Raw genomic sequence first — 15,762 nt, 5'->3', positions numbered from 1 at the left:
TAGTGGAGTAACTCCGTTAGTAACTCAGTTACTTTTTTGGAGAAGTAACGAGTAACTATAACTAATTACTTTTTCAAAGTAACGTGCCCAACACTGAGTATAGCAGTTGCATTACTACAACAGCCAATTTCACAGTCTTTCTTACTTACCATCAGTAGAGATACTTAAACTCCTTTAATAGCACTGGACTCAACCAATGTTAAAAACAAGACATACCCCACACATGATAACATTTTTCTGATGCATTTTTCTGATGGTGTGTGAGCTCACGGCTGTGCAACAGGACTCATACATACTGCAACACATGCTTGTATACACACATATACAGCTCTGGGGGGAAAAAAGAGACCACAGTTTCTTTGATTTTACCAAATTAAAAACCTCTGGAATATAATCAAGAGGAAGATGGATGATCACAAGCCATCAAACTAAACTGAACTGCTTGAAATTTTGCACTAGGAGTGACATAAAATTGTCCAAAAGCAGTGTGTAAGACTGGTGGAGGAGAACATGCCAAGATGCATGAAAACTGTGATTGAAAACCAGGGTTATTCCACCCAATATTGATTTCTGAACTCAATAAGACTTTATTAATATAAACCTTTTTTCTTTGCATTATTTGAAGTATGAAAGCTCTTTTTCTTTAGTTCAGCCATTTCTCATTTTCTGCAAATAAATGCTCTAAATGACAATATGTTTATTTGGAATTTGGGAGAAATGTAGTCCATAATTTATAGAATAAAACAACAATGTTCATTTTACTCAAACATATGCCTATACATAGCAAAATCAGAGAAACTGATTCAGAAACTGAAGTGGTCTCCTATTTTTTTTTTTTTTTTTTAGAACTGCATGTATATTGCATACACAGGTGAAGGCATATATAAATACACTAACAAGTTCTATTCAGCTTGGCCTTCATTGATTGTTAGTCATAAATATTAAACATTTCATATTCAATTCACAATTGGAGCATCCCTCACTGAACAGTTGGATTACAGATGCCTCAACCTACAGAATAATATTTAAATATCATTAACAATCACACTGATTTTTGAAGACTTTTTTTTTTTAGATTGTCGAGAGAAGCAATCTGTCCCCAAATTCAGTCCAATTATCCGGAGTCTGAGCCAGGCATTAACTGCAATTTGAGAAGCAGTGGACTTACCGACTTAGAGCAGACACATACAATCCTTCATCCCTGAGAGACTTAGGTAATAGGTGGAATTAGAACTAAACTAAACTAAACTGAGGAAATCAGAGCAGGAAACTCTCTCTAAGCTGTGCTAAACATTAACCCATTTAAGGCCATTGTGGAGTGACTCTGATCTAACCTATCAACAAATAACTAATCTGTGTTCTTTCTCTTCTTTCTTTTTCACTCCGTCATTTTAACAATGCACCATTAAAACATCTTAATCCACCTGCATTTTAACATCACTGTGCTTATTTTCTGTGCTTTTCACACTTTCACATCTTACCCTGCATGTGTGTTTGGGTGTGTTTGTGTCTATTCACTATATCTCACACACTCAACGTCCATACCCATTACTGTCCCAATCATCCCTTTAAACTACCCCACCGCCTCCCACGTCCGTCTCAGGAGGAGAAGAAGCTTCCTCCTCCGTTACCAAAGAAGCCAGCGGGTGGTGTGACTGGGAGTCTGCGAGCCGAAAGCTTGGCTGAGGCAGGGAGCAGCAGTGGCATGCTGGTGGTCTCCCACGGGCGGGGCGTACCTATTCGAGACAAATCTCTGGATCTGGGCGAGCGGCAGAGGCAGGAGGCCAGGCGGAGGCTGCTTCAAGCAGGCCCCAAGCGAGCCGCCTCCTTCCGGCAGAACTCGGCCACGGAGAGCGCAGACAGCATCGAGATCTATATCCCTGAGGCTCAGACCAGACTGTGAGCTGGCCCTGGTCACTTCTGCCCATCAAATAACCATCACGAGTCCCCGCTGGCCGACATTAACACACACACACACACACACATGAGCGAGCTGGGAGGCAGTACGAATGGCAGTAACACCTCTCTCAGAGTAGTAAAGTGTGTTTAAAAGGAAGAAACTATGGATACTTTGGGTACTTTCTTGATGTGAGCTCACTCTCACTTGTTTGTGTTGAACCAGTGTTAATCCTCACAGGAAACTTTTAAAAGGGCTCCCACCAGCACAACCAAGTGGTACAACATCGAGGGGTTCGCTTTCCGGAAAAAATATACTTGTATAATAATATCCTAAAATCTTAGGACTGTTTCAATAAATTGCCTGCGTGAATACGGGTGCAAAATCAAATTCTTGGTGAGAGGAGCTTTTAGATTTTAGTTACGAATAGCAGACACTCTTTTTGATATAGTCCTGATATCTAAACTGTGCATTTTAGTTTTTCCTAGTGTTGTGATTGATAGTAGTTCCTCTCACTGTGAAACAGCAGCACACTCTAGTGGCCAGGGCAAGTAAGTGCACCCCTTAAAAAAAAAAAAAACTCAGGCCAGACAATTTTGCAATTTTGACAAATTTCCCCATCTGACTCTAAACTACAAAATTGTAAGCCTAATTCACTACCTACTCCCTATTTTTTTTTCTGGCTAATATTAATCAGTGCCCAGCAGGGATGTGCTTGCAGTCTGTCCAATATTTAGCCTGTGGCTTATCCTCCACAGCTGCAGCTGTTTTTAATATGGAGAATATGGCGTTTTCCCGTTTTCTCTAAATGTTCCGTAAGCTGTCCAGCCTGAGGGACAGACCACAGATGCTTCAACTGAAGATGCTAAAGCTGCACAAGGGCGCAGGAGACAATCCCCAGTGTCACACATCCACCCTTTTCCGAGCTCATCTTTTCACTAAGGAAAGCCCACAAGTCCACCAAGCCGCCCACAAGCATCTGTGTGTTTGTGTAAATGCCAGAAAAGTATGAAATCTCCTCGAGTGAGGTCAGTGTTGCCCTCAGGCAAACACATTCTAGCATCTCGTCACTGGAACAGGAGTGAGGATTCATTTAACTGTAGCAATCTGGAACGTGTTCATGAATTTAGGAAACAAGTGTGATGTGAGGATTTTTTTTTTGTGTGTGTGTGTTGTATTATTTATTAATATGTCACTTTCTCTGCGTTTATAAAAACAAGAGTTATTTATTTAATTAATAAATGAATTCATTTTAACTGTTTTAACAAAATGCACTCATCGTCAAAAAAAAATAAATAGTTGCACCTAGAAGAACCCAACTGATAGGAATCTCAAGAGCTTGCCCTGAAGACACAGATACTCAGCCAATGCTAGCAGCATTGTCTGAACTATGCTATTGGACACTACCTTAACTAATCTGCAGGAAGCATGTAAATATAGGACGGATTATCACAGAAAACCATTAGGAACATTTCTTATATACTACTTCTGTATATGTAGCTCAACAAATATGCCCAATAGTTGCCCATATCAGTCTTAATCATTTATATAGACTGATAAGGGCAATAAGTCTGTTTTTGTTTTACTCTTAGTAAACTTTATCTTTCTTCCAAATATCACTGCACGTAATCTGACACCTCCTTCTGGGTGCAACTTTTTTTTTTTTTTACACAACTATTTCTTTTGATGATGGGTGTATATTGGCTCACATTGTCCCCTACACTAAAGTAAGTGTTTAATCTTTTAATCTCTTAATCTGTGATTTTAATAATTTATTTTGTCTGTGTTCTGATTTCTTTCTATATATTTTTTTCCTCTTTCAGTGTGAGATGGTGGGTAATTAGAAGATGCTTTGGTTTATATGTGTTCAGATGTTGGATCTATGAATTAATGAAATAATGCAAGGTCATGGCTGGCCTTTAATAACACTGGTGCCAAAACCTTTGCTCTTACTCCTTCTGCTCCCATTTGTTGTATTTTAAATCAAGAACCTTTTCTCTTTACTTTTTTCCAGTTCTGGAAAAAAGCATATATAAAAAGTATTTTATAGGAAGATGTATATTTTATAAATGATGATTTTAGATTAAAATATGAAAAATCCCAGAGAAACCCCTATTAAAGAAAAAAAAAAAGTCAATTTAATAGGCCTACAACCCAACAGGATGATGGGGTAGCTCTGTGGTCTTGCATATCTGGATTCTCGATGCAGCTTATGTGTTATTTTAAATAGACAGAATCCTCTGGAATATTTTCGTCTCGCTCTGAACCTCAACCCTGACGGGACGGGCTTATGGCCTGGAGTTTTAATGAAGGAAGACGGCCGTGAGCCACTTACAGTCCTTGTCTTCTCGTTGTAACGACTATATGTGCCTAACCAGCACTATGCGTGTCTTTTTTTAAGATGACTACAATATTAATATTGTATTCAAGATGAAGTTATACATGTTATTCACATGACATAGCCTACTATGTATTGTTCTGGTAATCGGTTCCAGCGATTTATAACACTATAGTATTGGATACGTTCATCAGCTAATAATCATAACCCTAATCTGGATGTTTCTATGTAATATGCATGCCTTTTAATACATCCATGTAGACCTTTTTTTTCTATTCTCTGTGAACCTATGAATCTTTATGCCTTTTTTTTAAATCACAGTTATCACCACACTTTTACTGTTTTTCCACATTTATTTCCGAAGTCCTTTGTTTTGTTTTTTTTAACTATTTGTGCACAACATATATATATATATATATATACATATATATATACATTTTTTTTTCTCCTGAAACTTAAACCTGAATGGTCTCTGTGGATAAACCTGGCTAGTTTCTCCTCAAGCCACATGCTAGCTATCTCGCTAGCTAACTAAAACAACAACAAGGAGACAAAGACCAGCTCTTTCGTACCTCAGTCCCTCCATTCCTCTATTCACACGCAATGTCTTCATTATACACTTTCAATTTGCATTTAAGCCACATATTTTATTAGAAACTCTCCGAAATCCCTCTGGCAGGATGAGTCAGAGGGCAGAAAAGCACAACAGACTATTACAATCCCTTTTTCCACTGTGAACGACACACTGGACTGAAAAAAATATGAACATAAAAGAAGACGAGAGAAATTGCTCAAGAATTAAATGTTTACCAAAAGAACATATTTCTAATTTCAGAGGATACCAACTGATATTGTCCATGTTTTTGGCCTGGATCTTTTCCTGGATTTTTTAAGCGTCCTTTGCCTTTTTAGAAGGACTCTTAACTGTTTTGGATGATACAGGAAGAGCCTAATCAAGCCACTGAACAAAACATGGACGTGCCCTTGAAACACAGCACTGTACCAGAGCCTGTCCACAAAAGTGAGCCCTCAATGCGTGGGAGAGAATGGAGCTAAATTGATAAAATAAAAAAATAAAAACCTGAAGTTAAAACAGTGTCTAACTACAAGTCCATTAAATTCCTTTAATTTTAAAGAGTAAAGAAAGCTTACCTGTTTCCATTTTTCTACAGCAAACTTGTTTTGAGCAGTAGCGACATTAGTGTTACTACTGCAGTATGCTGATTGTTTCAGTCAGAGCATTTAAAAAGCTTAAGAGCTGAAATTGAAATGGTTTTAAATGATATCTGCGGTAGTGAAACATTAGCTATTGTTCTGTGTTGAGGAAACCTTATAAACCAACGATTTGCTCAAATGCTCCATATAAACCCATTCATTTTGGACTCACTCTGGTGTGACCTCTATTTACTATTAGTTAAGATAAACTAGACCTTCTACCACACACACAAACACACTGTACTCTGTATTTTCTTCTAATCTTGTCATATATTGTCACGGTAGGCCTACAAGAAACTCTCTAGTGAAAAAGATGGCACCTTCCCCCTGTCAGTGCCACAAGGAGCCTTGAGTTGACAGTGCCCAGAACTCCCGGTCGCATTTCTCTTGTTTCTAATAGCCTTTGCTGAAGAAAGTTCTAGAGTTTCTAGTGCAAAAACTCTGAATTTAGCTAGTGTGAGTGATGACTTGTGTCCTGGTAGCACAGAGGAGCTTGTAGCAGCGTGTGTTCAGGCACTGTGATGTTGTCTTTATTATCTGCTCCATAAAGAGTCACTGCAGTAACTTCTAACTTACTTCTAACAAAATAACAACAAAAAAAGAAATAATCACTGGAAATGAACATGGGTCATAGAGCTCTGAGCAATTACTGTGTAATTAAATATACCTTCTCAATCTCCGTTTTATGATGTAAATATATCTGTTGCATTGGAAGTTCTTGTTACTAATATTCTATGGATTGTTATCATGACTATTATTACTATTATCACATTATACTGAGAAATTGTTCTTTAAAAATTCTGACTATGAGAGAAATCTATTGTGTATTCTCAGAAAGGTGTTTATATAATGCATAGAGATCTACCCTATTAGGACTTTTATATTGCTGCTAAAGTAGTAGAAGGTGGACTGGATTAAAGCCACATATATTTGAACATATTAGTAAAAGAAAAGTTATAAATAAATAACTATCCTGCTAGCCCAGGGCAGCTCCTGTGGCTGCTGCATGCAAGACTATGGGTGAAAGGTCTTTTTGTTTTTTTAATGGATTGTCAGGTTGTTCATAGCTCTTGGATATTTCTTTGTATTACAAGAAAATACAAAGATGGAAAAAGAGAGTGGTATGTTTTTTTGTTTTAAGGAAAATGTGGGCATTCTGTGATGTAGCATTTTATTTGTTAATAGCAAATCCTCCATTCACTCAAGTTTATTTTAAGGGATCAAGTCTCCTAACAGCACTGTATTTCAACATTATTCTCAACTGATTAACTATATTTACATTGTACTACATGTTTTTTTTTATTATTTTAAATTAAGTGTAATACAGTGCCAAGATATAAACTGTCCTTTTAATTTTGTACTTTTTAACTCGTCATGCCTCTTTTTACTGGACAGGTCAAACAGCAATAGCTTCCTACTTCACTTTTTGAGGATTCAACAGATCATGAAAAATACTCAGTCAAGTTTGTTACAGGAAAGAGTTGCAGCTGACCACTGACGGGAGTACATAGGTGAGTCATGCATTTTAGTTAAAAAATAAAAAAGTCAGTCATTGTTCTCTTGCCATAGACGTGTACAGCTAAATGTCTGCTAGCGCTAAATCAAGAGAGAAGGCACACTGTGACGTGGTAAACCTAACACAGAATGTAACATTGTTGATGGTTGTAAACATTTTTTAAAAATTATTATAAAGCTATTTTAGCGAGTTAAATCATTGTTGTCCGGTTTGTTTTCTCTGTGTGTCTCTTTATTACTTCACAACAGCACATGTGAAATAGCTGCCACAGCTGAGATTCAGTTGCTTAAATGTACAACACAAAAAACACACCAACTGTCAAAATGAAAAGTATTTTTTTAAGAAAAAGGACTCCATTCTGTAATAAAAGGAAATAAAAACTTTAATTTATCAGTTACTGGTACAAAGTAAAAAAAAAAAAAAAAAAAAGTCCACATTAGAAACCGATGGGGGTTCAACTTCCCTCCCCTAGTAAAACAGAAGCCACAGGTTGAGGAGACTGACAGCAGATAGATGGTTGGTGCAGCTGGTGTCTTTTGGTCCATATAGTCTGCTGCCACAGGCTACATTCATAGAAGGGGAGAGAGGATGAACAGGCCTTGGGGACCTGGGGGGTTGAATGGGAAACAACTAGATTATGGGAAAAGGGGAAAGAAAAAAAAACAAGTGTAAGGAATGCAATAATCTTACGCAGTGTAAAAAATTCAACATCACATTTAAAAAATAAAAGGCAAAAAAATAGGCAGGTGTCTAACCTGGCAGATGTCTGGTGTAGTTTAAAAACATCACTCCTGTGTCTCCATGCTTTCATCTTCTCCTTCTCCTCCCTCTTCCAAAGCTTCATCCTCCTCTTCCTTGCGCTCTGGAGGCTTCTCATAGGCTTTCTCAGATGGAGTGACGATCACTCCGTCCCAGGTGGACATCTCAGAGGCCAGATCTGTGCACAACCAGAACAAGCGGTTAAGCGTATACATCCGGGGAAAAGGGGAGAATGGATTAACGTAAGGACCTAAAGGAGAGTTTAGTTTAGTTATTAGTGGAGGACTTACAGCTGGCATCGCCCTCAAGTCCCAAGATCTTCCTGTAGCCACCGTGAGAAAGGACCCTCACTAGTGTCTGGGCTGTAAAACATACCATGTCCTGCAGATACACACAATTACATATATGTATTAAAATGTAGTTTTTCTGAAATAGTAACCTAGAGGACTTGTAATGCACAATAGTTCACCAAATGTAACTAAAGGTTCTTAAATTTGGCAAAGTTAATTAGCAGTGCTGAGAATTAGGAGGAGTGAAAGTGTCCAGATCAATTTGCATAATTTGTGATGATTTAAGTGGTGAGGAGCTTGACAAGGATTCTAAAAAGATCAGATACTATATCTAAGTATATTAAGAACTGTGTTTAAATAAATTATTATTCCGAACTTACCTGCTGCTCTAGGGTCATTACAGTGTGCACACGGAAGTTTCCACTTTCACATGGATCAGTGATTCCTACAGAGCCTGGCAGAAATAGCCCAGCTGCTAGCATCTGCAGACAGCGCCTAAATCAACATACACAATTTAAGCATTATAACAGAAAGGCAAATGACAATCAATTATTTGCAGAAAAAAAGTTCACAAAGGAATAAAAAAAGAAGCATGTCTGCTTACCTGTAGGCAACGTTCAGTGAAAGGGGCTGTCTGGATGGGTTATTCATGACAGCAGAATGTCCCTAAGAAATCAAGAATGATAAATCAGTCACAAGCCAGGAAACTGATCAGATCAGATTTATTTATAAACATATCTTCAAGTTAAGCAGCTGTAAAGGTTTGAAGGGCTGTTTAATGTGGGTCAGAACAAAGCAAATATAATGAGATTTTTGAAGACTTTCTAGGAGGAAAAGAGAAGAAAATGTAAGAGAGCTTTATCAGCATTTACTTACCAGGAGATCCAATATCCAGGGGGTAAGAGGCTCAAACCCTGGAAATCGTACTCGCAGGTCTTTCAGTAAGCGGATCAAAACCTTCACCCTAAGAAAGACACAGACAGACCACTGAGTTACAGAATCATTCAGGTGTTTCCAAGCTAAAACATCAAGAGATAAAATAATAAATTTAAAATAAACAGTTATTTACAACTAAAAAATAAGTCTTTATGAAAGGTGGGATTTCTTACGTTGACTGTGAGGCATTCTCCTCAAACCAGCGAGCATGGCGAATAGCAGCGAGAGCACTCTGCAGCACCTTGATGTCAACTTCAGAGGGAAAAGAAAAAAAAGAAAAGACGTTACCTAGGTCAAACAACTAATAGAAAATCAATCGTAAATGCTTAATCTAAGGACTTACGGTGGAGTTCTGGGTCGAGTTTGCGCAGATTAGGGGGGACAGTAGTGATCAGGATCTTTACTGTAGCATCAGCAGAACTTATCTCAAATCCAGTCTCGTTGGTAAGCATAGAGAGCACTAAAACAGAAACAAAATAATTACACAGTGCTCCCCCTCATACGCTCTAAACCAGACTTTCAAACTAAATCAAGTTCTCACCCTCTGCTGGGTCCTGGGTGCGGAGAGTCTCCACCACTTTGTTTCCCAAGGCTGCAACTGCCTCCACTGTAATAAACAAACAAAAAAAGAAGATTTAATTCTGATGTACTTCATCAAGGCACAAGCTTAAGACCAAAAAAATAATAATACTCACAAGTGGGAAGAATCTTCAGAATAACCACAAGATCGGCTACATTGTGTCCTGTTGTCATTGTACCCTTTTTGTATGAGCCAACTTGCCGCACCTCCTCGATTTGCTACAGAAGATTAAAATAAATAGTGTTAGCATTTCACTCGTCACATCACTGCACAAAGAAGAAAAAAAAGCTTTAAAAAATGGAACTCACCACTTCAAAGTTTCCAGGTGCCACAATCAAATTATCAATGACGTTGTTAATCTTAGTTACCAAGGACAAAATGGAAGACTGAAGAAAAAAAAAAAAAGATTATTTTGACTTAAATACATTACAATATAACAAATCAATGCAACAGTCGGTGCCCCCAAAAAAAGGGAATATTTATAAGAGCAGTAATCCTAAATTCTAAAGTAAAGAAAGTAGCTCATCTTTTAAATAGGGCTTAAACAACTATTCACCTTAAATCAGGCCACAGATACAGCCTTTACACATACACTTATTAAATAATAACGTTTATATAACTGTCGGGATACTTTTTCATGTAATCACTACATTTATAAATTAGAGGTTACGTTTTTCTTTTACAATTACAACACTATTACTAAACAGTTTGGTTTATTAAGTCAATTCTGGAAATAAAATTAACAGAAATAAAATGAAAGATTAATAGATTTTCAGAATCATTAGTTGCAGCCCTACATGAACACATCATCTTCATCATGAATATAAGCCACCATTTCTAGTTCCATTGTTACTCAGAGATTAGGTGTAAATGCCTGCAATAAGTCACAATATAAAATAAGGGTCGGAAAATGGTTCTTATATCTGATAGGGAAAAAAATTCATACAAAAAAATGAAAGTCAAGCTAAGGTTTATGACTTAATGCCAATATTAGTTAGGAATTGGTGCTAGTGTTCATTCACATTAACATTCTTTAAGAGTTCTTAATATTCAATCCACGAAACACATTTGTAATTGGTGATTAATGCTTCTTTTGGGAAATCTGACCCTTACTCACCAGTCTTGTTTTGAGAAATTAATATACAAAGTAGATCTTATTCCTTTGGAGATACATAAACATTAATAAATATAGACAATCAATTAAGCTACTATCGTTTCTCTAAACCTCAGAATTCCACAATATACTCGTACACAGACAGATTTTGATTGTGACCGATTTTATCCCCTGATTTTATCCACACAATTTCATTGCTGGGTTGTAGTGTTAAAACTTGGTTACCTGCTCAGATGGTGTTGGAGTGAGATCTTGGTTGCGCTTCAGAAGAGCCTCACTAAATGCAGTCTCATCAGGTGCCGGCTTCACTCGTGGAAAAGCCATCTCACACTGGAAAAGCAAAATTTGGTTTATGAGTACAACTGTCACTACAGTATCTACATGTTAAGCGCCTTAAAAGCATAAAGTAAAAAATTACTTACAACATAAAAGTCAAACGGTATGTGTGGGACAAAAGGGCGGTACCTGAAAGCCAAACAAAAATGTAAATAATGACATAGCAGAACTGAAGCAATGCTTAAAGCACCTTGTCTTTGTTGATGGAATACATGTAAACATCAAATAAAAACTGAAAAAATATCAGCCACGACAGACCACCAAATCAGGGAGGGGTTCCTTTGGAGTTGTCTGCATAAACAGACCTAATTCAATTTTGCAGTTCATTACCCTGTTTAAATAAGTTTGAGTAAAGAAATCACTGTGCTTAATATCAAATCTTCTGAGTTAACCCAAAAGAACCAATATTGACATGTCACACACCCCTTATGAGCATTGTCTGTCATTTTAACTCATACAACCCCTAAGTAACATACACCCCTAACACAGGATCACATGTCAGTTTGTTAATGCATCTGACCTTACTTACAGAATGCAGGAATTTGTGCTTCAGGTCTAATCCAACAATTTTAACAATTAAAATGCTTCACTTAAAGGTTTTAGATAACTAGTTCTGATGACACTGTTTCTAAGACAAAACATTAGAATAGAGGTAATGAAATTGTTGTCATTTGAGTTACATGAGGATTTTAGCTGTAAAATACTTACAGTTGTCTGAACAAAGTAAAAAAGAATGAGAATGAGCTGCGCACTCAATTTATCAGATGTAATTTTAAATTTGATATCAATACTTAGAAGTGGGTCTAGGCTTATGTTTTTAACCAATGGTTCTCAAACTGTGTTAGCCCCAGAGCCTGTACACATTGTGAGATCCATTAATTCAAGACCCAGCTTGGAAACCAAAATTAACACAAAGCAAATCTAACGGTTTTGATCACATTATCTTACCCCTGAACTAGACCTCCACGGGAGCCGAAGCGACCACCACGGCCCCTTCCACGATCGCCTCTGTTGAAAGAAGAAAGAAGCATGTTAGATAACTGGCTAGATTAGTCCAGTAACATAATCTAGGTTAGTGCACACAAACCCACAGCTGATGCTACTGTTCAAGGCATAGCATTAACAATCTATAGTATGAGTTATATTTTTGGGGAGAAAAAAAAAAAAATCACACCACTATATGGGAGATTTTTTTCTTTGAGAACTTTTGCTGATTATTTGAATCCCCACGGCTTTATCATGATGCCGATGCCAAAAGAGGTCTATATAATGTTGAAAAATAACTTGTTTTATTAAGCTAAAAGCAAAAGAACATAAAATGAATTAGTGCTGGGCAGCATACCGGTTCATATGGATAATATTACTGCACACTGAATTTATTCACACTACAGAAAGAAGGAAAATGAGGCTTTAATACTGTAGTTCCTCTAATGGCTTCAATAATAACATTGTAAACTAAAATATTAAAATTGTGTATTGCTTGATGTTATTGAGGTTTTTTAGAAATAGCTCTTGAATACTAAATATTTAGTATTTTAGGTCTGTTTACTGTTTAGTTTTAACTATTTATTTAGTTTTGTAAAGGAAGTTGTAGGCACATCTTTTTCTAAGGTCTATTGTTTACATTCATCTGTTTTTCTACTAATGAAGTCATAGGTTGTGTAATTTTGGGGAACAAAATACACCCAATAGTACAGCCTTAATGTTTGTATTCATAAACATTCATTAAGTCATAAACCTATATAAAAGCCCAGTCATGCAAATAAAATAAAATACAATAAAAAATACAGTAAAGCCGTCAGAATCTTGAAACAAATGTGACATCGATTTTTGGTCATAACGTCCAGCACTTATTAGAATATAAATAGCCAAATATGCTTCTTTACATAATTCTTGCACATCTAAGTAACATTATTTTTATTTATGATCCACTTGCACGCCTCATGATTTAGAACGCAGACATGCCATTTAACATTACATTAAAAATAACAAATACATAATAAATAAGCTATATAAATAAAGGCTATGGTGTAATAAAATATGTTTTGTTGCCTGAGAGCAACATCATGCCATAGAGGGTTAATTAAGCAGCCTGTCCAGGACTAGCTAGCTATCTTTAAGCCAGGCTGAACTAGTACACAGAAAACCATTAAAAAAATGGACCAATTACAAATCTAAGCACACTGAAATGAAACAAATTCATGTGTTTTCCAAGAACACAGACTGGTTATTTTAAATACACAGCTAACCTAGGTCAATATTAGCTACCCATCATCAATTTAATACCAGCTAACTGTTAGCTACACTCGGCTAAACTGGGGTTTCATTCATTCATTCACACACAGCGACGCGACGACGATTAAACACACAAATAGCTGCATTTACCCAGCCTTAAAACACCAACGAATAAACAACTCCTTTAACAAGACATCATACAGTAACACCGAGCAATTCCCCTGACTTCAGGCTAATCACCACGCCAGATATTAAACTAGCGAGCTAGGCTAGTTTAAGCTCATGCTAGCCTGTAGGCTAAAGGCCCTCAAAACGCCGATAAATCATTCTCAATAAATAACGATATTACTGCGCATTTCACCCCAAAAAACACGAATGTCACAAAACAGCGCAGATAGATATCTCACCTCATTGCGTAAGACGTGTTGGCAGCTTTATAAAACAGAGAAAAGATGAAAATGGGTCACCGGCACCCGGAGCCGCCGCTGCTGCTGAGACGAGCTGAGCTGAGCTAAAGCTGAAAGAGCAGCAGGGGAAACGGACAAAGAGCAGAAGTACCCCAAAATAAAAGTCCCTGCATGCTTAACCTACCGCACCCCCTTCTCTGCGGGAAAAAACACCTAAATAAAATACCTCTTACTACCAAATATTATTTATTTCGAATGGACGAATAAATTAATAAAAAATAATAACAGCTACAAAGAATAAAATAAACACAAATAAATAATTCCAATTAATATTAACACGCCAATGACCCATAAACAATTTTAGCACGATAGCTTTCACTGGTACAAAATGAATACATGGTTGTTAAATTGCGTGTGTGCTTTTTATACGTTTTTAATTGCATGCACTTTTCTATTTTATTTCACAATTAAAACACTTTAATTGTTTCTTATATTGAATTAAATTATAAAAAATGACTGACATCAGATTAGATTTGTCCCAGTCTTTATTAAACGTTTTTTAATGTTGTGTTAATATCCCTGCAATGTCACTTGTGTCAATGTTTTCATTTTCAATTTTGGGAATGTCACTTTAAACATTTCCATAATGTTAGTGTTCAACTAGCTGGGAAAGTTACGTTTAATTAACGTTGCAGTGCAAACCATTATGTTGTATGTTTTCAGAACATTCCTGGACCAATATTTCTGTAACATTGCAGAAATTTTACCTTTTCAAAACGTTGCTAAATGTTCTTACAACGTTCTCTGCTAGCTGTGACATCTGTGGATTTAATGTATGTGAATGGTATTATAAAGCTCTGTTTAATGCTTTACTGTCAGTTTTGAGTCATGCAGGTCCACCTGAAAGAGAAAGTGGGGGCTGGAGGTTGGAGGTGTGAGGGTTTAGGAGGGGTTGATAAGATTTAGATCTTAGTCTTAGTCTTCTTGTGGAGGCAGTAAGGGCTTTTGTTTCTCTGCTGTTTGCAGGTTATGTTGACATGTCGGCCTGTACATGTAGGCACATCCAGTGTGCACTTAAGTGGTTTGCAGCTGAGTGTGAACAGAACAAAATGAGAATCAACCCCTTCAAGTCTGAGGTGAGAAAGTGCATGTTCAGTAGAGGTGTGTTCTCTGTAAAGCAGGGGTGTCAGACCTGTCCACAGTGAGCAGGTTGTTCTACCCATCGATACATGCTTCCCAAAGGTACTGCGCATGCGCTGACATACACAATTTAATTATATCTCGTGTTTTTTATTTATAATTAATCTGTTTTAGAGGGACGCACTGTCATTGCACAAAAGTGTAAATGAAAACTAATAATTACAATTATTATAAATAAATACAAAAGCAGTTTGTAATGAGCTTTATTTGCCATACCTTTGCCATGATACAATGATTTATGCTATCCAAATCTAATAACGTACATATACTGGAATTTCACTGGGCCCTAAAATAGTGCTTTTTTGTATTTTTACACTTAAATATACATTAGGGCAGCACGGTTCGACAAAGTAGGACAATTCGACAGAACGGTGGTTCTGTGGTTGCAGGTTTACATTTCAGTCAAACAGATGTTGGAAGACTCATTAAATTAGAGGAATCGGGGCTGCTGCTTGTTGCTCAGAATTAAAACCTACTGTCACATCGGGTCAACATGGAATTAATCTGGCACGGGGTGCCCAAACCTTTAGAATTGTGAGGTGCTCTGAAAGTGTAAGATTATGCAGGATAAACAGCAGATGGCAGCAAACAGCACATTATTGGTCAGTGTTCATCTAAAAAAGACCTCAACTGGTATAAAATATTAGATAAATATCATACCCGTCAAGTTTTAGATTTAAAAATAAGGGATATGTTCCTCTGTCCGCCTAAAGCCGTCCCTCCAGCCCAACGAAGGTTCAGTATCCCTTACATTTTAAGACAGGTTTACAAAAAAATCTAAAATAACCACAAGTGAACCACTTACACACTAAAATTAGATTATCAGAATCTGAAATGTTGTGGACATTTCTACATGTGATTTTTTTAATACAGCCAAATTAAAATCCTTTTCTAGATATTAAAAAAAGTTAAGATTTCATGTCTTTTTTGCCATAAATG

General features: G+C 36.9%; 2 protein-coding genes across 5 annotated transcripts in view; one reads left to right on the top strand and one right to left on the bottom strand.

Moving 5' to 3' along the window:
- The window catches only part of dlgap3 (discs, large (Drosophila) homolog-associated protein 3), a 283,280-nt gene extending 276,119 nt beyond the window's left edge, over positions 1 to 7,161 (top strand). For both annotated transcript variants that reach the window (XM_022683199.2, XM_049475370.1), the window contains exon 13: positions 1,604 to 7,161. In XM_022683199.2, coding sequence (XP_022538920.2) covers positions 1,604 to 1,903 — 300 coding nt within the window. In that variant the 3' untranslated portion in view covers positions 1,904 to 7,161. The remainder of the gene's footprint in view (positions 1 to 1,603) is intronic.
- A 169-nt stretch (positions 7,162 to 7,330) lies between these two features.
- ilf2 (interleukin enhancer binding factor 2) lies at positions 7,331 to 13,743 on the bottom strand. Of its 3 annotated transcripts, none has more exons than XM_007249266.3 (15): positions 13,624 to 13,743; positions 11,930 to 11,989; positions 11,068 to 11,110; positions 10,871 to 10,975; positions 9,840 to 9,917; positions 9,647 to 9,749; positions 9,493 to 9,558; positions 9,295 to 9,411; positions 9,125 to 9,203; positions 8,892 to 8,979; positions 8,620 to 8,681; positions 8,396 to 8,510; positions 8,016 to 8,106; positions 7,722 to 7,903; positions 7,331 to 7,573 (listed from the first exon to the last, which is right to left on the bottom strand). In XM_007249266.3, exons 1-14 carry the CDS (start codon positions 13,626 to 13,628, stop codon positions 7,752 to 7,754), a joined length of 1,164 nt encoding a protein of 387 aa, XP_007249328.2. In that variant the 5' UTR covers positions 13,629 to 13,743; the 3' UTR covers positions 7,331 to 7,573; positions 7,722 to 7,751. The 3 variants fall into 3 exon arrangements, with proteins under 3 accessions (XP_007249328.2, XP_007249327.2, XP_049331329.1); XM_007249265.3 differs by having other exon boundaries at positions 7,331 to 7,596; positions 13,624 to 13,742; XM_049475372.1 differs by lacking the exon at positions 11,930 to 11,989 and having other exon boundaries at positions 7,331 to 7,596; positions 13,624 to 13,742.
- Positions 13,744 to 15,762: the final 2,019 nt, after the last annotated feature.

The sequence above is a fragment of the Astyanax mexicanus genome, chromosome 3 (genome assembly GCF_023375975.1).
Source record: "Astyanax mexicanus isolate ESR-SI-001 chromosome 3, AstMex3_surface, whole genome shotgun sequence".
Taxonomy (NCBI): Eukaryota; Metazoa; Chordata; class Actinopteri; order Characiformes; family Acestrorhamphidae; genus Astyanax; species Astyanax mexicanus.
Note: the sequence above shows the minus strand (reverse complement) of the source record. Positions and strands in the feature narration are given on the sequence as shown.

Bases quoted from the DNA above. Each gene is read 5' to 3' on its own strand.
- ilf2 (XM_007249266.3), bottom strand. The intron at 9,559-9,646 runs GTGAGTATTATT...TGTTTATTACAG, and splicing joins TCTGAAGATTCTTCCCACTT to TGGAGGCAGTTGCAGCCTTG. The intron at 8,682-8,891 runs GTAAGTAAATGC...TTGATTTCTTAG, and splicing joins CCTGGATATTGGATCTCCTG to GGACATTCTGCTGTCATGAA.